This window comes from Rana temporaria, chromosome 5, assembly GCF_905171775.1.
Source record: "Rana temporaria chromosome 5, aRanTem1.1, whole genome shotgun sequence".
Classification (NCBI taxonomy): domain Eukaryota; kingdom Metazoa; phylum Chordata; class Amphibia; order Anura; family Ranidae; genus Rana; species Rana temporaria.
The window spans coordinates 79,306,155-79,329,490 of NC_053493.1; the positions used below are offsets into that span (position 1 = coordinate 79,306,155).

At 42.9% G+C, this 23,336-nt stretch overlaps 1 protein-coding gene across 1 annotated transcript; it reads left to right on the forward strand.

The window, feature by feature from the left end:
• Positions 1 to 518: 518 nt before the first annotated feature.
• RHEB (Ras homolog, mTORC1 binding) lies at positions 519 to 23,003 on the forward strand. The gene is made up of 8 exons (XM_040352748.1): positions 519 to 887; positions 14,866 to 14,937; positions 15,567 to 15,634; positions 18,178 to 18,260; positions 19,181 to 19,237; positions 19,314 to 19,361; positions 20,174 to 20,255; positions 22,428 to 23,003. The coding sequence occupies exons 1-8, from the start codon at positions 836 to 838 to the stop codon at positions 22,518 to 22,520; spliced, it is 555 nt and encodes a 184-aa protein (XP_040208682.1). The 5' UTR covers positions 519 to 835; the 3' UTR covers positions 22,521 to 23,003.
• Positions 23,004 to 23,336: the final 333 nt, after the last annotated feature.

Below are 23,336 nucleotides of genomic sequence, written 5' to 3' on the forward strand. Positions count from 1 at the left end.
ATAATAAAAAAAGGCCTCATTTCCTTCCTGGCCATACAATGTGTGTGTGTGGGAACAGCAATATGTCTGCTTTATTCTTTGTTCCAGAGACAGAGAGAGAAGAGGAAATTCCTATAGAGGAAGCTCAGCTTCCCTCACTCCCAGCGTATTACAACACGCACAAAAAAAAGGTAACCTTCATTAACGCAGACCATTCTAAACACCAGAGGACGTCTTCACATACAAGTTTTGTCTCTACACGGCAGCCATTATTGTGACGCCTTTTTCCGCTATCTGTCAGTGTTTTGGTCTTCGGAAACATGTCCGCCCCGCCCACATAGTAATGACCGCGTTTTCTCTCCATGTGGCGGTCATGTTCATGGTCTATCATTTACACAACGACATGCTGCGTGACAGCGACGTCCGCCTCTCCTCCTCCGTGCTGTCTAAAAGCCCCGCCTACCACCAATGAGAAGCGCCAATCTGCCGGCCGCCCCTCCCCTTGCCACAAGAACCATCCAATGAGGACTCTCCCCGCCGCCGTGTCAGGTTGGGGGTGACGCAGCGAGTTTTTGTGAGGCTCCGTACAGCCGGGAGGGCGGGCAGAATAATAAAAACAAATCCGTGCCGAAGAGGAGAGAAGGCGGGATATAAAGCCGAGCTGACGCCTTACGTCCAGTGACGTTCAGGAACGAGCCAGGCCGTAGGTGTGAGTGCAGTGTGCGGACCGGTGTTCAGTGCTGGTGAAGTTCAGAGCGAGTATTGTGCGCCCGCCCGATCCGGTTTTCCCTCGCAGTGACGGTGGATGCGGCTCACCCGAGTTTAAACAACGACGAGCACAGTGGAGGCGCCAAGGATGCCGCAGTCCAAGTCGCGGAAGATCGCCGTGCTCGGATACCGATCAGTGGGTGAGTAGAGCCGCCTGTGAAGAGGACCTGTGCCCCCCTCAGGTGGTGGCCGCCATTTTGGCACGCGATGTTTGAGAAGAATTCCACCCTCGTCTCCCATATGGAGGGTGAGGGGCAGTATGTACCCCCCAACCTAGCTAGGCATGGCAGACATATGGAGGGCATTGTCCTGGGGGGGTTGGAGATGACAGCCTTTCACTGGACACATGCTTCCACCACACCATGCCCCCCCCCACCCCGAAGGATGGCACCAGAACTCGTCATTTTACGCCAAGTTCACATTGACGTTGGAATCTGCCGCAGAAGTGTTATTTTGGCGCTCCTGGACGCCTAGCAAAGCCGTCCGCAATCATGAGCAGCGCAAAGAGAGGCGATCATGTGTGAAAAAATGAGTGATTCTGTCACTGCGCCAAAAATTAAAGATGCGCCCCCCCCCCACCAAAAAAATAAATACAATAAAAATATCAGGTAATACTGTAGCTGCTTTTACTATTCGGACACTTACCTGTCTGTATTTAGCGGTGTCCCCCAGCTGATTCTTCAGTGGGCTCTCAGGTACTGGCGCTGCCATCTTGACTAAGGGAAACCGGCAGTGAAGTGTTGCAGCTTTAGAGCCCATTCACACCTAGGCGTTTTGTCGCCTGTAGTGTGACGCCCGCTGCCGCCCCGACACGCCAGAGGGATGATTTAACTTTGCCCTCTATGGAGATGGTTCACATCTCCACGCCTGCCGCCTGAAAAAAAGTCCCGGACCTTTTTTTCAGGCGGCGTTTGGCATAGGAGATGTGAACCATCTCCATAGGGGGACAATCTAGGGGCACATCTAGGCGGACAATTGCAGCGTTTTGTCGCCGCAAATCGCGGTACAAAACACCGCTATTTGTCGCTGCAATTCGCAGGACAAAACGCCACGATTTTGTCCGCCTAGATGTGAATGCAGCCTTACAGCTGGTCACCTACTGTACCGTGTGCTGTAAAGGTTGTTTTTTATTTTCTAAACGGGTTCCTTTAACCACAAGGATATCATATGACGTCCTGGGCTTTGTGCAGTGATATCTGAATAATTCCTGCAGCTACAGGCATCATTCGGATATCACTGTTTTCTACCGGTCATTCTGTGCACGATAAGAGACCTCCCGCCGCCATCTGCTGCTTCTCTGGGCTCTCCTGTGCCACTGGGGTCCCGGAGAATAAATCAGCCGGTGCAGGCTCACGACGATGATTTCCAGTGACCAGATGGTCACCAGTCATCTCTATGACCGTCGGCCTGGACGCAACGTTGTGATGTCACACCCGGGTACCCAGAAGTAAACAAAGCCGCAATCGCGCCTGTCGGCATTAGAGGGGGGGGGGGGGGGATTCACAATCTCATTCTTTCCTGCCTGGAGGAGAGATGTGGGGTCTTATTGACCCTGCATATCTTCATAAAGAGGACCTGTCACAATCTATTCCTATTGCAAGGGATGTTTACATTCCTTGTAATGGGAATAAAAGTGTTTAACTTAAGTTTTAAAACGTCAATGTCCCTGGTAGCTCGCACCCGGAAGCGATTACGCATTCAAGTCTGGCCCACATATGTAAACGCTGTTCAAACCCCACATCGCCGCATGCGTTATTGTGTGCAACAATTCTAGCGCTAGACCTCTGTAACTCACATGGCAACCTGTACATTTTTTTTAAAACATCGCCTACGGAGATTTTTAAGTACTGAAGTTTGGTGCCATTCCATGAGTGCGCAATTTTAAAGCGTGACACGTTCGGTATCTATTTGGCGTAACATCTTTCACATTGTACAAAAAATGGCTAACTTTACTGTTTTTGTTTTTTTTATTCATTAACATTTTTTTCCCCCCCAAAACGACGTTTGAAAAAATGATTGTGCAAGATAAAAAGTTGCAATGACCGATATTTTATTCCCTATGGTGTCTACTAAATAAAAATATAATGTTTGGGGGTTCTGAGTAATTTTCTAGCAAAAAAATTATGATTTTTACATGGAGAGAAGTGCCAGAATAGGCCCGGTATTGAAGTGGTTAAGCTAGTGCATTGTTGGTTCACTTTAGACATGTGCATTTGTTTTCGTCCAAATGAATTTTCGTCAATTTCGGGTATTTTTATTATTGTTTAAACAAACGCGCAGAATCGGATATCCGACATAAAAACTAAGCTTTGTTTTCGTTGCTACAACAGTTCGATATAGATAGGAGATTCGGCATGCCGCTGACAATAGCGATCTGTGTATCGTATCTGCGCTCAAATGTGCCTAACTTGGTCCAAGATTATTCTACATAGAAAAAAGATTCGACATTATAGAGACAGTGTTGGGGTAGACCATTCGCCATGAATGACGAAGATTCGACAAAGCAGCGAAAAACATGCAAACGTTGATTCTGTCAAATGTTCTAAGAAGATTCGACAAGCAGCTAAACTGTACGACGCCGCAATCATACATTTCCGGTCTAATGCAACAACCAATAGGCTATAGAAGAATTTGAATGTTGGTTTACTAGTAATTTATAATTGTCGTACAAGATTAGAATTCTTCTATAGCCTATGGGCCGAGCATTTGACAAATACGAAAACAAAATATTTCAGTGTGCACATGTCTATTTCACTTAGCTTTTCCTTCGCTTTTTTTTTTTTTTTTTTTGTCGATCTCTCTCACTTCCTGTTCCTCCTCAGTAAGCTGTTCTGGCTGACTAACCACCAACCAGAACGGCTCAGATAATGGGACAAGCTTACTGAGGAGAAACGGGAAGTGAGAAATTCAGGGAGGGAAAAACATTTAGAAGGGAAATTTAAGGAAACGGTAAGTGAACCAACAATGCACTAACTTAACCACTTGGTATTCTGCCTATAGGCAAAAGACGGCCACAAGGTGGCTCTCAATTGCCGGGAGGACGTCCTCCGGCCACTGGGGGGGCGCGCACGCCTGCCTCATCGCTGCAGTGTCGCTGCGCGTGCCTGGCGGCCGCAATGGTCGCCAAGCACCCGCGATCGGCCGTTACACAGGCAAGGACGTGGATCTCTCTCTGTGTGTGTGTGTGTGTGTGTGTGTGTGTGTGTGTGTGTGTGTGTGTGTGTGTGTAAACACGCATCCACATCCTGTCAGGGAGAGGAGACCGATGCTGTGTCCCTTGTACATAGGGACGCAGATCAGTCACCTCCCCAAGTCGGTCCCCTCCCCCCACAGTTAGAAACACTATGCAGGGTACACATTTAACCCCTTCCTCGACCCCTAGTGTTAACCCATTTTTTGCCAGTCACATTTATACAGTAATTGGTGCATATTTATAGCACTGTTCACTGTATAAATGTGAATGGTCCCAAAAATGTGTCAAGTGTCTGCCATAATGTCGCAGTCCCAATAAAAATCGCAGATCGCCGCCATTATTAGGGGAAAAAAATCATAATTCTGTCCCCTATTTTGCAGGCACTATAACTTTTGTGCAAACCATGCGTTATTTTTGGTAAAAAAAAAAAAATGAAGAATACGGCCTAAACTGAGGAGAAAAAAAAAATGGGATATTTATTATAACAAAACTTCTTTTTTTTTCAAAATTATTGCTTTTTTGGTTATAGCGCAAAAAATAAAAACCGCAGAGGTGATCAAATACCACCAAAAGAAAGCTATTTGTGGGGGAAAAAAGGATGTCCATTTTGTTTGGGAGCCACGCCGCACGACCGCGCAATTGTCAGTTAAAGCGATGCAGTGCCAGAAGCTGAAATTTTGCCTGGGCAGGAGGGGAGTATATGTGCCCAGTAAGCAAGTGATTAAAGGAACCTATTTAGAAAATAAAAAAACAAACCTTTACAACCCCTTAACCCCCGGACCATATTGCTGCCCAAAGACCAGAGTACTTTTTGCGATTCGGGACTGCGTCGCTTTAACAGACAATTGCGCGGTCGTGCGACGTGGCTCCCAAACAAAATTGGCGTCCTTTTTTTCCCACAAATAGAGCTTTCTTTTGGTGGTATTTGATCACCTCTGCGGTTTTTAGTTTTTGCGCTATAAACAAAAATAGAGCGACAATTTTGAAAAAAATGAATATTTTTTTACATTTTGCTATAATAAATATCCCCCAAAAATATATAAAAAAACATTTTTTTTCCTCAGTTTAGGCCGATACGTTTTCTTCTACATATTTTTCGTAAAAAAAAATCGCAATAAGCGTTTATTGATTGGTTAAAAAGTTATAGCGTTTACAAAATAGGGGGTATTTTTATGTCATTTTTATTATATTTTTTTTTTTACTAGTAATGGCGGCGATCGGCTTTTTTTTTTTTTTTTTTTTTTTTCTTGGAACTGCGACATTATGGCGGACACTTTTGACACATTTTTGGGACCATTGGCATTTTTATAGCGATCAGTGCTATAAAAATGCATTGGATTACTATAAAAATGCCACTGGCAGTGAAGGGGTTAACACTAGGGGGCGGGGAAGGGGTTAAGTATGCCTGGGTGTGTTCTTACTGTGGGGGGGGTGGCCTCACTAGGGGAAACACTGATCCTCGGTTCATACATTGTATGAACCGAAGATCAGCATTTCCCCTGCTGACAGGATCGGGAGCTGTGTGTTTACACACACAGCTCCCGGTCCCCGCTCTGTACCGAGCGATCGCGTGTGCCCGGCGGCGATCGCGCCCGCCGGGGCACACGCACGGGAGTCGGGGGCGGCGCGCGCCCCCTAGTGGCGGCTGGGAGAGAGGACGTCATATTACGTGCTCTCGCCCAGCCGAGCCAACTTGTCGATGTATAACGGCGGTGGCCGGTCGGCAAGTGGTTAAGAGGTCGGTGTTCTATCAAGAAATTCCTCCCATTGAAAGATGCCGCCCCTTTAATGGGTCATCACATGCGCAATACCAAACATCACTCCAGGTGAAATGTTGATCAGCTGGCATGCGCAGATCGGAGGCATTATCTGACACTAATCAAACAGCGGGGGAATGTAGGTGTCAGATTGACTCTGTTGTGGGTGTGTTGAAGGGCGAGGTGTTTTTGTGTGTTGGAACCCACCCTTGGACATTATCTTCCGTTCAGCACACCATGCTGCAGCAGACAAAACCCGCCCTTCAGCACACAGAATACCCGCCCCACAACAGCGAGGCACAATCTGACAAGTACGTTCTCCCTCTGCTGTGTGCATAGCTTTGAATACTGTCTTCTGTCAAAAATGCCTCCGATACGTTTATGTCATGCAAGCTGATTACTGCGCATGTGCAGTGGACTGAGCCATAAGTCTAGGCTTTTTTTTTTTTTTGTAGGGGGGGATTATCCATGTAGATGGTTCACATCACCACTACTGCTGGAGTTTTAGGGATACATTTTTCTTAAACTTTTCTTGTGCTAAAGGTGCCAATGGCTGGCAATAAATTTGTATTAATTTAAATTCATGATATTGGGTTGCATATAATACAAATGTATACATTAAACTGTCATTTTTGGCCAAGTGTATCCTTGGTTCGGTTCTGTTTCTGCACCGAAAATTTTTATTTGGTGCACCTCCCTATTTTTGGAGTTTTTTCTGCTGAAATGCAAGAATTAAAAATTAATAACCATAATATTAATCCCTAACCAAACTAAATAAAAAAAAAAATAAGTAAAATTGCCATTTAAATAAATGAACCCTTACAGAAAAGTGAAAAATTAAATTCATGCAGTAGTACGTCGGATTGCAAGTAATGTGGTTAACTAGCTTTTTGCAATACAAGCTATTTAAAAAAAAAAATAATCCAGATTGAAGCCTGTGCAGTGGCCAGAGGTGCAGGGACGCTGGTGACACTTGTAGCCGTTCTCCTGGAACGGATTATGCTCGTAATCCAAGGTTATGCTGTACAAGTGGAAGAAAAAAACGTTTTATTGACTAAACACTGAAGCTCTTAAACTGTACACAAATGCGCAAACATGACGCTCAGGTGTAAATGCAGCTTTAATGCTCGTCGGTACCTTCCATTTAAGTCTATAGTAACACACCTGTAGCCTTTACAACATGTTTGACAAACGTTTGTCAAATATAAGTGAGGTGGGAGTGGAGGCCCCTTGGTGGACATCTAAGGTACAGCTTAAAGCGGTTGTGGAGCTTGCAAATTATTTTTATTTTTTTTTATTTATTTTTTGACAAGCGTGTTATGCTTACCTGGATAAGTATGCAATGGTATTGCAGTGTACCTTATCCTCCCCTCGGGGGTCCCCCACTGCTCCTTTTTGGTGTGCCACTTGCTTTCTATGGGATCCCATCTGTGGGCTTGCTCCCAAGCTGGGCTGTGTGTGTCTCTAGACACACAGCATGGCTTGGCCCCACCCCTGCTCGTTTAATTTTAATGACAGAAGCCTGCCTGTGAGATGAGAGCTACTGCAGATGCAATGTAAATATTCGCCAGCACACCACAGATCCTTAACTTGGTCTGGCTGAGTTTTTCTATTGACGAAAGATCGCAAACAGAAGTGCAATGGTTTGGAGATATCCGAAGGGACCCTCTGGCTTCAGAAACGTTGCGCTTCTTCGTTTGATTCTACATAAAATATTCAGATTTGGTTGAAGATTAATGGTGTGCTGGTGAATATTTACATTGTGTCACGCATGCTCCAGTATCCAGCTGGTGGTCATTGCAGCACCCGGTACCTTTTTAAAAAGCTCATTTCAGGGACACATGTGATGGGAATATGGACTGATGGCTACTGCAGGTGAGCACAGTGCAGGATCAATAACAGGACTCGGGTATTTGGAGGGGCTTGAAAGGCTCAGTCATCTGGGTGGCTTAAGACCAGGGGTCTCAAACTGGCGGCCCTCCAGCTGTTGTGAAACTACATGTCCCATGAGGCATTGTAAGGCTGACATTTACCTGCATGACTCCCGCAGGGAGAGGCATGGTCGGACTTGTAAACTTCAGATTCTGTGGGTCTGTCTGGAGCTCGGTGGATGGAGCTGTGATGTCAGTAGACTCCCTACCCACCTCTACACTCCCTTGTCACCATGCATTTTCTTGTTTCTTACACTGAACTTCTGCTATGATCACGAACATCCAGTCAAAATCCAGAAAGGTCACCACATGACTTCAGCATGTCAATCGTGCGGAGGTGTGGAACAGCCAATCCTGGGAGGGCTGGAGAAGAAAGAAAGGAAGGGATCAGAAGTACACAGAATGTCTCTCTCTCGGGCTCCTTCACAAGATATGCAAGTCACTCGCAGCAAGGGGGAAGGAAAGACTTGCATTTCTGTGTTTTTATCTCGCTGGAAAAAATGACTGCTCAGAGCTGAATTGGCCTTGTGGCAAGACTGAGCACAGATGACATGAAATCCTATACTGTACAAGGTGTAAGCCTTAATTAAAAGTTTACATCTAATGGACAATAGGGATGAAATGGTGTTCTAATCCTAATCCTATTCCAAACCCAGGTGAGCAATCATCTGCAGCTAAGGTGTTAATGGGGGCAGCAAATGGTTCAAATGCAGATTGGCCCAGTGCAGTGATGGTTTCCTAGCGGGGGTCGCTCACATAAGCTCAGACGAGGATCCAACACGTGCCTGAGCTCATCCTTGATGAACTTAATCAGGTTATAGAAATTGACATGACCTGTATTGTTAAAAAGTAGCTTTTATAAACCTTGTATGATGCACATTAAAATTATTCTATTCATGAATGTTTCTCAGACTTGTTAGACTTGTATCTGTAGCCTTATCCATCTATTGCCCTGATGAGAGTGACTTTTGCTCTCCAAAATTAGTCGGCTCCCCCCCCCCCCCCCCCCCTCCGTTAAGGTGGACCTTTACTTATGCACTTTGGATCTTTTGCATCCATAACCCTCCCCCAGTCATCAAATTACTCAGTGCTGGGGGGGGGGACGGGACGGGACATGTGTGTCTGGCTCTCAGATTGAATTGATTATACAGAGCAAGCATACAGCCAGTGAAGTCGGGTCAGCAGGCTGCTCAAAGCAGAGAAGTGGCCATGCTGGCATGAATGAGCTTTCATGCCCTGATGTGGTCAACTTGAAAAAGGGAAGCTGGGAGGGCTGTCCGAATCACCAGGTCTTACATAAAGGAAGCGGTGTAACGCAGGATAATTTATGAGTAAATGGTGGATGACGTACATCAGAAATGTTGGGGTAAAATACAGTTTGATTGGGAGTTCGACACGGGTCACTGTGGATGTCTGACCGGGGAGCAGCATGTGGCAGAATTTCACATCTACATATGTATTTACATTTGGTTAGACTGTCATGTGTATTGCAGCTCAGCCACTGTAAATCACACCTGACAGAATAACAGAAACCCCCGGCAGCTGTTGGAGAACTCAAAGTTTTCCAAAAGGTCAGTGAAGTACCTTGAGCATGTGCACTGCAGCGATTGGTTGATCTGAGGAAAACTTGCCCAAGTCCTCCAGCAGATGCCGGGGGTTTCTGTTATTCTGTCGGATGCATTCACATGGCCAGTAGAGCCACCTTGTCAATCTGCTGCTGGATAGTCCCTGGAAGGGACAAAGTTGGCGTTTTTGACACGTTGGATATTTAGACAGAACACCAGTGTTCACACTTCAGATCTTTCGGAGATGGTAGGATGCAGTAATGTGGGTCCTGTGCTTTTACTTCAAGGTGTATGGAGCTGTTCATGTAAATTTAAATATTAGGCTTCATTTCCATGGATGGTTTTTACAGCTTTTTTTTTTTTTTTTTTTTGAGCTGGAGCTCAAACGCCGCGGTAGCGTTCTCGGGTTTGAGCGGTGATATCTGAATGATGCCTGCAGCTAGACATCATTCAGATATCCTTTTAGTGCCGGCGATTCACTGCACCATAAGAACGATTATAGTGGCTGTTTCCTGCTTGATGGTTCTTGCAGGTGATGGGATGTCCCGTTCACCTCTCGCAACCCTCGGGTGCTTCTATCGACTGGGAAAAGGGAGTCGCTGGATGCCACCACGTCCCTCACCTTGTGTGAGACTGTCGGTGAGTCACCAGCCGGACAGATGCTTTTTAAATAGAGTAGATTTAAATAAAGCTATTTTACTAGGGATTCAAATCTACTCATGTTTTCAATCGAATCCACCCTGGTTTGCGGTGAGTTTTTATGCAGTATGGTGTGAAGGACTCGATGGTTTCAGTAGGGCTTATTTTGCTGTCTTCTTGTGTAGTCGCTATTCCTGATTGTAGGACAGATGCCATGCTTTCATTGTGGGCGCACATCCTCCTTGTAGCTTTGTCTGTTGTGTGGGACTGGGCTGTTTTCTCTTCAGTAGGCAGTTTTCATGACCTTGTTGGTATTGCAGACTTCTCTACACTAGTGTATTGGCCTGTACATTCTTGATGAATACCCAGGCCAGTAGGAAATCATGTTGTACTTCTCTGGTGTAAAACAATAACAGTTGTGGGAATAGCTCATGAAACTTCAGGAAGCATTTTTTCAATGTAAAATGAACATAAAAGGCAGCTGATGACATTTCGGATCACAATGCTGATTGCAGTCTGGAAACATCACTGACACAGTAGTGAGTGGGCTGGTCACGGGCATTTTCTACATTTTGGAAATTTACAATGCTGACCTTTCCCACATCAATGGCTCATCCTGTATATTTCTAAAGTTGGAGTCCACTAGATGACAAAATGCACTTCTGTGCAACTTTCTGCTTTTGGTGGTTCCCTTTCTTTTGACAAACATATCAGAGACCGCTGCTGAGATTTTCACCTATTAATAGGTTTTCTTATGTAAAGGTATACATGTTGCCTAAAGTCGCCTTTCCAGCTGCCTTCTGTTGCTGCCATGTGATACAAATGGCATTTTTGGCATAAAAGCCTTTCATGCGTTTAAAATGGGAGAGGTTAGATACCCTTTACACCATGTGCTTGCTGCTTTTATAAATGGGTGCACTGATTTTCATTCGGAAATAATGAAACCTCTAAACTTGTTTAACCTCAGGCACAGGTGGATACAAATGGAAGTGGCCAATTTACAAAAGGTGAAGCTGGGAAATCTGATGCTGTTGCCCATGGCAACATGTTCGGTGTAATGAGAGAGAGGCCCTGCTGATTTTGTATGTTTGCTCACTGACAAATGATCAGTCTATATAATGTTTATGGTAGGTTTTTAAGTGAGACAGAATAACAACAAATATCCAGAAACTCATTTCAAAAATTACAAATGTATTTGCATCTTAAAGCGGGGGTTCACCCTTAGAGGGCACTTTTCCCCCTTAGATTACTGCTCGTTTTTACTAGGGGAATCGGCTATTTATTTTAAAATATGTGCAGTACTTACCCGTTTACGAGATGCATCCTCTCCGTCGCTTCTGGGTATGGGCTTCGGGAATGGGCGTTCCTTCTTGATTGACAGTCTTCCGAGAGGCTTCCGACGGTCGCATCCATCGCGTCACGATTTTCCGAAAGAAGCCGAACATCGGTGCGCAGTATAGAGCCGCACCGACGTTCGGCTTCTTTCGGCTACGAGTGACGCGATGGATGCGACCGTCGGAAGCCTCTCGGAAGAATGTCAATCAAGAAGGAACGCCCGCTCCCGAAGACCCATACCCGGAAGCGACGGAAGAAGATGCATCTCGAAAACGGGTAAGTACTGCTCATATTTTAATACAAATAGCCGATTCCCCTAGACCGAACGAGCAGGAATCTAGGGGAAGAAAATTTTTTTTTTTTTTAGAAATGGGTGAACTCCCGCTTAAGTTTTCAATCTCCACCATGGCCAACAACAAAGAGCTGTCCAAGGATCTCGTGGACTAGATTGTACACCTATGCAAGGCTGAGCTACAAGACAATTGCCCGGGGGGAATTCACATTTTTCTTAAGAAAATGTATTTTTTTTTTTTTTTTTATATATATTCTGAACTATGTTGCGCTGAGTAAATTGATGCCCAACATGTCGTCATGCTTCAAAATTGCCCCTGCTTGTGGAATGGTGACAAGCTGACACTTAAGCTCCATCGGTGACTTAAAAATTTCTGCAGGTTACCAGTTTTGAGTTGGAGATCTTTTGCTAGAATTATTGGTTTTGCTCTAATCATGGCGATATCTCGCGTGGTTTGCTTCTGCTCGAGAGCACTGTTTAAAAAAAAAATAATAATAATTAAATTGGATCATTTATTCCTATTACAAGAATGTAAACCTCCTATGTAATAGAAAAAAGTATGACCAGACCTCTTTAATGTGAAATCTAGGGTCAAACACCTCAGATCTTATATTTATAACTAAATGCAATAAAAGTCCCCTTTTTAAGGCTGCTGGGTGGGAGTGACATTTCTTATGTCATTGAGTCGAGTGGGGGGGCCATCATTCCCTCACTCCCAGACTCTGAGGGGAAAGGATCTAAATGTCTCCTCCGCTACTGATGGCTCTGGTAAGCGGTGGAGGGTGATAAAAGTGATCTTGCAGAAAATCTGCCCTAGAGGCCACTTTTTATCTCAACGTGGACTGCCTCCCGTTTATGGGGGAGAAACAGCAATCTGCTGCCATAACGCTGGTATTAAACGTCAAAGTATTGCCATATGTAACGATGTCGGGTGGTATTTATCAATTTGATGATAAACAGGACAAATAGGGAGATTATCTAACTAGGACTGTCAAGTGTTCTAATCCCTCTCCACTCAGTCCTAAACTAAAAATGTTTTGCTTTTTTTAGTTCCACTAACATTTTTGTCTAGCAAGCGCTATGCTGCTTAGCCCATTGTCGGGTGTCAGAAAAGCTCTTCATAAAGTACCCAAGGTCTTTAACAAATGTCTAAACTTGTTAAGCAGCCATGACAGTGCTTGATTGCAGCTGTCATAAAACGCCAATGAAATATCTCTTCCTAAGGGTACATACAGGTGCTTGAAGATCTCATGTGATGTGGTTGCAGAACAGTACAAGAATCGCTGTCATTTGTTTATCTTCTCAGTAATTGCTGAATGCTTATAAAACGGCCGGCGTAGTGCTTTGGGCTTTCTGACATTTTAGTTTTGGAAAGGGATATGTAAATGCTAGTAAGATCCATTCGGTGCTTTTAAAGCAGAGGTTCACACAAGTGAACCTCTGGTGTAACATTTGGCACCTTTCAGGGGGGAGGGGGGTGCAGATACCTGTCTGAGGGGACCAGTGACGGTGCGCTGCGATCCTCGCGCAGTAGGAAATCGGGCAGTGAAGCCTGAGGATGGTGGCGGAAGCAGCCGAGGACCAAGCGATTGCTCAGCCTTGTCTGCTGAAGTCGCGGGCGCGCTGGACAGGTAAGTGTCCTTCTTCTTTTGTTTTTTTGTTTTGTTTTTTTGTCAGCAGCTGCCGTATTTGTAGCTGCTGGCGTTTAAAAAATAAAAATAAACGGGTGAACTCCACTTTAAAGCGGAGGTTCCACCGATTTAAAAAAAAAAAAGTAAAAAAAACGGACACTTACCTGTCCAGCACGCCCGCGGTGTCAGCAGCCGAGGCTGAGCAATCGCCTGACGGCTTCACTGCCCGATATCCTACTGCGCATGTGCAAGGATCGCAGCGCCGTCACTGGTCCCCGCTCTCTCCTGGGAATAGTGTTTCATAGACAGCGGGTGGAGTGCAGATACCTGTCTCAGACAGGTATCTGCATCCCCCTGAAAGGTGCCAAATGTGTCACCGGAGGGGGGAGGGATCCAAAAAGCGGAGGTTCACTTTTTGTGTGAACCTCCGCTTTAAGGAAATGGCATTTTAACCATTTGAAGACCAGGCCTTTCTGGAACTTTTGTTTTTTAAATCGGTATTTTGTGGTAAATTACTAATTAAAATAGATTGCATTTTTTGGGGGGGGGGGGAGGGAACGAACACTTTAATGAATTTACCGAAAACAAAACATAATACCACTTTTTGTAAAATATAAAACATGAATGGATGAATAACTAATAATCATAACTTTTATTCCTCTTGCAAGGAATGTAAACATCCCTTGTAATAGAAATAAGCACGATGGGTCCTCAATAGAGATCTGGTGTAAAAAAGACCCCCCTAATCTCTCCATTACTTAAAATCGAGAGATCCAAAAGATATTGATCTTTTGCTTAAAAATAGGCTACTACTGCCCTAGACCGGATGTGACATCTGGGCACCATGGAGGTGATCAGACTCTGCTTCTGTGACCAGCCGGCTGCACCGTCGGTTGTTTCTTGGGTGCACTGTTGAAACCGACCAGAGAAATGCCAACTAACCCCTTTCCACTTCTGAAAGGGAGACCACTTTCATGAAAGCCAGCTGAAAAAGATATGGCTATTTTTTATTTTTTTACAAGGGCTATAGCTAATATAAGCCTTGTGAAAAAAAACACTTGCAACATATAGATAGTATTGCGGTTGACAAGTGGTGGATAGACATAATTGAATTGCCACTTGTTGAAATAGTGTACTGCGCCAGGGCTGCCATTCTTAATCTTTCTAGTGTTTTGAGTTGCTGACCCAGAAATGGTCTAATCAGTATTTCTCACCCGGGGTCCCATGGAACTCTAGGGTTCCTTAAGCAATGAGCACTTTCTGCCACTCGGATAAGTTACCATTGACACTTAACCTTTTACATTTGTAGGAAATTAACCAAACAAGCATAATTTCTGAATCTTTCATGGTTTTATAAATGGCGTGGGCTTCTGATGTATTAAAGTGAACCTGAGTCAGCATATATCTTTCACCCAGCCGTTAAAGATGGACAGACATATATTGGGTTTACATCCACCTTACGTGGCGACAGATCTGCTTTAAATTTCATGACCTAGCATTCCTTTTCTGACTGATCTAGTGGCATGAACACTGCAGAGCCTCCTTTAACCTTTCGGGCAGTGTCAAATTCTGCATATGTGCACTTCAGATTGTGGCACCTTTCCTTCTTGCCATCCTCTTCATGCTCATTCCTTTACTTGTATGCACCTTTTTTTCATCTCTTGTATGTGTTTTAGTAGCAATTTAATACACTAGTTGTGCAGTTACAAATGGTTGGGATGTGATAGTGCAGAGAGTAACCCATGACACTGATTTTTATTTTCCTTTCCCCTCAGGTAAATCTTCTTTAACAATTCAATTTGTTGAAGGGCAGTTTGTGGATTCCTATGACCCCACTATAGAAAACAGTAAGTATATTTATGTTGGAGAGGTATGGGTTTAGAAAAAAAGGGAAATCCTTTCTCACTTCTGTACAGCAGCATCAGTCCCATATCTGCTGTAAGACCAGGAATTGATCGATCACATGATCGCTGGTTATAAAATCTGGCTCAGTGCAGGTAAATTCAGCCTAGATTGGTATAGCTGCAGTCTTGATGGCATTAGCAGCTCAATGACTGACTTCACCTGTTGCCTGGAACTTATCTTTAAAGTAGGAAAGAGCAACGTAGCTGCTGCTCCATTACTTATCACTTTTTTGCCCCCTTTAAAATGTTTCCCTTTAAAGTCGGTTATCTTCTCAGTTCCTAGCACCATGTTGTAGGATGTCCTTCCATAATGTTTGATCATTTATCTCTTACTATCAGATGTAATCACAAGTCAATGTGCAGTCTAGTATTGATTATCTCTGGTGACTTTGTTTTTGACTGTCATTCTCCTATAATAAACAGTAACAGTTTTGGTGTGTAACACATCATAGCTGTTTGCTTTAAACAGTCACCATATCACAAATTCATGCTGTTTTTTGAAGGAAAGTATCTGTTTTCATGGTTGTGATGGGGAAAGCTAGTCATCACCATTTGTGTTTGTTTTTCTTAAGCATTTACAAAACTGATCAGTATAAATGGACAAGAGTATCACCTTCAGCTAGTCGATACCGCTGGACAAGTGAGTACTGAGTGTTCTATATTTCAAGGTACCATTTTATGAAAGTCTGTGGTTTCTGAACAGGTAGTACAACCAACCAACCACCTGGCTGTAGCTTCCTTTTTTTTTTTTTCTGGAAACTGTTTGGTCCATATGCATGAAAGGGGCCTTTCGTCTGTTTTTCATCCATCCGTTGATGGATGAAAAACACTTCCATCAACATCCCCCCCCCCCTTTTTTTTTGCTCCCTTTTTTTTTTTTTTTTACCCACTTCCATACATGCAAATTCCAGCACGCCTCTCCTACATGAGAAATCATCACTGACTGTTTTTTGCTAGAAAATTACTAAACCCCCAAAAAGATACATGGGGAAATAAAATTGGGCTAATTACAACTTTTATTGTCGCACAGATATAAATTACTGTGCAAATACCATCTCCTGCACTATTTGTTTCTGGGCTGTACAAATAAAATACAAATGTGGTATCACTGCAATTGTCAGGAACGGATGTTTTGGGTTCTTTGCTGGTAGGTTATGGTAGTAGCAAGAAGTGTACAGCCAAATAAAAAAAACTTTGCCAGTTTTCCTTTTGAAAATAAGAAGGGGGGGGGGGGGAATCGGATGTTTACCAGTCACCATAAAAAAAACAAATTTGTCCTGGGGGGGGGGGGGGGGGACAAGGTATAATCCACCTGGATATACAAAGTAGTTGTGGTGACATATGTAGTTTTACTAAGCATGTCAAGGTTGCAAAATTGTTTGGGCCTTTAAGATTTGTTTTACCTTTAGGCTCCATGCACACTGAAGCTGATAAACTGCAGCTTATTGGCTTTTTTTTTTTTTTTTAAGCCCATAAACTGAACTCTATGTTGGCCTATGTGCCCATGCACACCTGGGCGTGTTTTTAGTGTTAATGGGCTTTGGAGTTTATTGTCTTTTTTTCTAAACTCCCGAAATTTGCGTTCAAAGTGCTGTTTTTTGGCGGGAAAAACGCTGGCGCCAATGGGGGGGGGGGGAAACTACGCTGATTAAAGCTATTGCAAAAACGTTGAAAGGCTCCCTGCAAAGCTACTGGCATTTTTTTATAGCTTTTTATCAGCTTCAGTGTGCATGGAGCCTTAAAGCTTAAGGCTGGGTTTACACTTATCACAGCAGGGGTCTGGTGCATCCCTGTTCTGTTTCAGGCCTGAATTGTCTGAAACTGAGCCAAAGACTCACATGACCCCTGTGCAATGCACTCTGCGACTGCCCCAGAGGTGTGTGAACCTGCTCCATTGAAACCATTCACAATCTTCTGTCATGTAAATTGGATGGAGGGGAAACCTGCATCCAATTTATATAGTGTGAACCCAGCCTAAATCTTATACTCTTTTAGGACACCTTGATTTGGACTGAGCTCATTTTTAGTTTGGCTGGTCTTTCTGGTGATTTTATTCCCCCCCCCCCAAGGCTTTAATGGTTGCCCTAGATCCTAAGCCCAGAAGACTGTACATGAGGTCTTAGTCGCTGCCCAAGTTGAACCCCCACAGATCCTGTGTAAATTAAACATGAAAACTCTCATTGTTCAACTTCTCTGACATGCTAGCTGCCTGGCTGTCATGATGGGTGGATTTAGGACCAGTTGGGTTGAGGCTGGAATTTTTACTTGACCCCTTGCCACCCACCATATAGCAAAATTACATAGACAAAGTGGTTCTGTTCTCCTGACCAGATGTCATATGACGTCCGCAGGATAACAAGCCATTGTGTGCCCCTGGGGGCTCATCGGAGTGATGAGTGTGTTGGTCTAACACACAAACTCCGATCTAGGTAATGCGTCTCCGACGGAGACTTTACCACGTGATCAGCCGTTTCCAATCACGGCTAATCACGATGTAACCAGGAAGAGCCGTTGATCAATCGCTCTCCTGACGGGGGTCTGTGCTTATTTTCAGTGCAGCCCCCCTCGGATGCCTGCCCAGGACCACCTGGGAATGCCAATTTGTGCCCAGACAGCTGCCAATCGGTGCCACCCATAATAGCCCATCGTCGGTGTCGCCTTGTCAGTGACCATCAGTTAAAGAGAAAACGTACTGATTTTACTAAATTTTATAACAAACAAAACTTTTTTTACTTTTTTTTTTTTTTTTTTTTTTTCAAAAGTATATTTTTATTTGTTTAGCAAAAAATATAAAAAACGCAGAGGTGATCAAATGCCACCAAAAGAAAGCTCTATTTGTGGGAACAAAATTATAGTTTTTGTTTTGGGTACAGTGTAGCATGACCACGCAGTTGTCATTTAAACTGCGATGGCGCTATAAATTGGCCTGGGTGAGAAGTGCCTGGTATTGAAGTGGTTTAATATTGAGCTTGCATGGGATACAGTACTCTTGCTGTACACATAGGTCTATATGAAACGGCCTTGAGTGCAAGTTGTCCACTGCAGATGCTGCCATGCAAACAAATGGTCTCAATGTCTGTCCTGTTCACAGAATTTTACCTGTGCTTACTACGATAAAATGAGTTCCTATGGAACAATAAGAATGTTGTCTGTGTGGATCTCAATTTTCTTTTCTTTTTATAGGATGAATTTTCAATATTCCCTCAGACTTACTCCATAGATATTAATGGATATATACTTGTATATTCAGTCACCTCCATTAAAAGGTGAGTTTCCCAGTATATTTCTGTGTCTCTGTGTCATCGTCCCCCCAAGGTGCATTTATTTTTTATTTATTTTTTTACATTTACTGTGTGTGTTGTGTGTGTGTGTGTGTGTGTGTGTGATTTCCGTGCAGTGAACAGGATTTTGGAAAACTAGCACAGCCAAGGGTGCTTATAACTGATACTTTGTTTAGTTAAACTTTTTGTACAAAATAACCGCACTGATGGAAACCCCCCCCATAAATAACAGTAAAGGGGTAGGGAGGTTGCTTCACTCCACCCCCTCTGCTTTAACATGGTTCCTGAAGGGGAGAATTTGTGGAACCGATGGGTATATCGGCAACATCCTACCACACAAGATTAAGCTCCATAGCAATACAAGGGACTTTTAAAATGCTTGCAACTAGGCTAACAATAAATGAACAACATTTTGGAGAAGATCAGTTTTCAGTAAATGTAAAACCAACAGAGTGCACTTGTACATATAACATTCACAGTATATGGGAAAGGAAACTGCTGCTATAGTAGCCCCCATCACATAAGGTGTAATCTCCAAAATTGATCTAAGAATATGTAGATCACATTGCTACCAGTAAGTGGCACCCGCTATCTCATAGGGATCAATGTATGTTCCTTCATCTGTAAACGGATGGCTGAAAAGGCAGACATGCGGTCCGCATGTGTGAAAGGGGCCTAACTTTAACGACTATGTTTAAAAAAAAAAAAAAAATGGAGGATGTAAATTTACTTTGACCCGTAAATAATGGCCATCATAAAGAAATTCCAACTGCATCTTTGTACTACTGCATCCTTGGCTGGATACATTTCTTGATCCCAGATAGTTGAGGGGAAAGGGTGGTTGGTTTTGTTCTTTGCCCAAAAAAACTTTTTGCACTATAATTTGTTTTTGTTTTTATTTATAGCTTTGAAGTGATTAAAGTAATCCATGAGAAGTTGTTGGACATGGTTGGGAAAGTCCAGTAAGTGCAATTTTTGGTTAACTTCTGCATTTGGCAAACCTCTGTAGATTACTGACTTGACCTTTTTGTTTTACAGGGTACCCATAATGTTGGTTGGAAATAAGAAAGATTTGCACATGGAAAGGTACGTTACGGCTTTTGTCTGCAAATTAACTTGACTCATTGTGTAGTTCTTGGGGTAATGCATATGGGAAAACTACCTTCTGTCCACCAGCAGGTGTGGGTGTTTTATTTTTTATTTTAATTCTCTCCCCCCTGCATGATCTTTTGCAGAGGTTTACTTCTGCAGTTGTACATTCTCTTTTCTGTGCTGAAATTACCCTTTCCTCCCCCTTGCCCACCCCTTTCCGTTAACTGAATTTTAGTTAAGCTCTGCTTTACATGTGGGACTTCACTAAAATTCTGCATGCCTTTTGAGCCTGCTTGGGCGCATTCACCCCTACAGATGTTGCCACCCATCAAGACTTTTTGGTATTTGCTTAACTCAAAAGAAGGCAGATTTAACTTCCTTGTATACCGATTTAGAAATATGGCCGTTTGAACATGTTCCTTAATGCACGTGCTGTCTTTATTTACATTGAAAAGGAGCAAAATTCACTTTGATATTGTATCTTTCATTGTGGGATCAGACAAGGTGCAAACTATTTTGGTTATGTTCAACATGGCTGCAGGAGTGGCCAATTGCCAAGCACCAGTCCTGCCATGTGGCTAGAAGGGCAGTGTCACAGGGTTTCTATATGGAAGTAGTGGATATTTCTTTGCTCTAGGTGGATAAGGGGTTAAAAGCATGCTTTGCCTTAAAATTGCTTGTCTACCAATCCTTCAGAGGCATTAACATTTTTCATGAAATGAAGTTTAAAACAAAAAAATTGTATGATCTGTCTTATGGTTGACAGACCATGTTTAATAAAAACATAACTTGACTTTTTTTTGCAGGGTGATCAGTTATGAAGAAGGAAAAGCATTAGCAGAATCATGGCATGCTGCTTTCTTGGAATCTTCTGCTAAAGAGAATCAGGTTGGTTTCAGTATAAGATTGGATAAAATCTGACCTTTGAAACTGAACTTGTAAAAGTCCTCTTCCACCTTCCCAAATATGAAGAGCATAGGGGTACACATTTTTGACCCCCCCCCCTTTATTTGTGGTGGACATGCCCTAAAGCTCAGATTATGGATTTGTGTGTGTGTGTGTATATATATATATATATATATATATATATATATATATATATATATATATATATATATATATATATATATAATTTCTCGTTTGTGTGTGTGTATATATCTGTATGTATTTTTTTTTTCGTGTGTGTGTGTGTGTTCTGGGCTGTAACCTACCTCCTTAATCCAGCAGTAGATGTGCTGTCCTGCCCTCCAATACCACATTCAACAGCAAAATTCCCAAACAAGTGGATAATTCAATGCCCCTCAATATGGCTATTCTTTAATTGGACCTTCTTGAGTCTGGTCCACATGGAATTCCCACACCCAACCAGACTGTAGGTGCTACACCTTTCTAAGCAACGTGGATACCTGGGTGAATCCATCTAATTACCACAATTTTCAACTGATCAGCTGTGGTTTTGATTAGCTCTGCACAAAGAGCTTTCCTGGAGCATTTCAGTCCCTGGTAGAGCATTTGAAGCAAGCTAGGGGTGGCAAAGCACTGTCAAAAACAAAACCACTACAGGATTAAGTTGTGGACAGGCACAAGTCAGGAGGGTACAAACATTTTTCAAATGTTTTTTATGAATTTTCAAGAGGCACAGTGTAGCGTATTTAGTGGAAGGTATTTGTTACAACACGGACCCTCCCTGGATGAAAGAGCCAGGAGGAAGCTGGTCAGAGGCTACCAAGAGGCCTACAGCAATTCTGAATCTGTTGCAGGCATTCGGCAGTGATCATTGTGTGCATGTGACAACAATATCCCAAATTCTCCACAAATGTGTCTTGTATGGGAGGGTTGCAAACATCAACTTAAAGGCCACATGCAGTCACCACTGAGCTTTGCTCAAATGCACGGAAGAGACATATATATATATATATCTCCAGGAGCCCTCATTAATGTTACCAGACTCTTCTCTCTTACTATGTCTGTCTTGGCTACCTGTGGCTGTTCAGCTGGTTATTAAAAAAAATAAAAATATAGATGCCTAAGAATCCTAATCTACACCTTTTCCGTGTCTCTCCCACCAACCATCCACCCCCCCGTCTTCTGGGAGATGCACAGATCCCAGAAGATATAGGGCTCCTGGAGATATATATATATATATATATATATCTCCAGGAGCCCTCATTAATGTTACCAGACTCTTCTCTCTTACTATGTCTGTCTTGGCTACCTGTGGCTGTTCAGCTGGTTATTAAAAAAAATAAAAATATAGATGCCTAAGAATCCTAATCTACACCTTTTCCGTGTCTCTCCCACCAACCATCCACCCCCCCGTCTTCTGGGAGATGCACAGATCCCAGAAGACAGTGGGGTTGCACATGTGCAGTAGGGAACCAGTAACTGAAGCCTTGTGGCTTCACTTCCTGATTCCCTTACCAAAGATGGTGGCGCCTCCATCTGAGGAACAGATCGGCTTCGGGTGCTGACATCGCGGGCGCCCTGGACAGGTAAGTGTCCTTATTTTAAGGCTGTATTTGTAGCTGCTGACTTCAAAAAAATAAAAATTTGGCAGAACTCTGCTTTTTAAAAGGCTTAAGTTGATCACTTGTAATGTCTTGTTTGCCACAAATACTGCCTGTCAGATACTTGTAATGTATGTAGGTGGTTTATCCTTTTGGCAAACTGCTACACATGTGGATTTTTGCTGTGTAATATGCATGTTCCTCAATAAGTCATTTGATAATACAATTATAAACCAAGTTTGGACAAGTCTATTACTGCTGGCAATGGGCTTGCTTACTAAACCTGGAGAGTGCAAAATCTGGTGCAGCTGTACATGGTAGCAAATCGACTTCTAACTTCAGCATTTTTTTTTCTTTAATTTTTTTTTTTTTTAAGATTTGACAACTGAAAGCTGATTGTTTTTTCTCCAGAGCTGCACCAGATTTTGGACTCGTGTGTTTTTGTTTTTTTTGCAAGTGTCTAGAAATGCCAAACTATTGTGTGGTGTGTTTTTTTTTTTTTTTTTTTTTTTAACAAAGACTGACTTTTTTAAAAATTATTTGTTCCCTCCAGACTGCTGTTGATGTTTTTAAAAGAATAATTTTAGAAGCGGAAAAGATTGATGGTGGATGTTCACAAGGGAAGTCTTCCTGCTCCGTAATGTAATTCCACTACACAAGCTGCGGACACTGGGAATATATTCTACTTGAATAAGCAAACTGCCTGTTCTACTTCAAAACTAGGCTTTTCATGTAACCATTCCTCTCCCAGGAGGTGTGGTCTTGCTAGCAGCACCATGTGTCCTCTTCTGGGATTGGAAGGGTTGCACTGTTTTTCAGGATAGAGATGGTCACAGCCGCCTTTTTATTTTATTTTATTTTTTTGTTTTTGTTTTCCATGCAGATTATTCAGGAATCTGACTACTTCAGCTCTTCAATCACACACTTTCAATTTGTATATCCATATTTCTTAATATTATGGCCAATACTTTTACAGGCATTAATTTTTCAGTGTAGTTTGTTTATAATATTGTAATCACTCAAATGATGCATATTGTTACATTATTCTTTACTTAACCCAGCTTGAACGTCAGTGTTTTCTTTCATTGTTCAGTGTAAACTTGTAAATAAAACAGCTGCAGACCTTAAAGCGCTTTGTGATTATTAACCACTTACCTACTGGGCACTTGTACACCTTCCTTCCTGACAGGCCAATTTTCAGCATTCAGTGCAACACTTTACCCATATAACATTTTTTGTCCTTTCACACAAATGTAGCTTTCTTTTGGTTGTATTTAGTCATCACTGGGTTAACTGTTTGCACTTTAAATGGAAAAACCAAAAAATGTCGTAAAAAAAAAAAACTTCTGTTTTTTTTTAAAAGATTTTGGTAATTTGTTTCTTCATACATTTTGGCCAAAAGTTATACTGTTGCGTATGTTTGGTAAAAATAACCCAAATCGGTGTACATTTGGTACCGTAG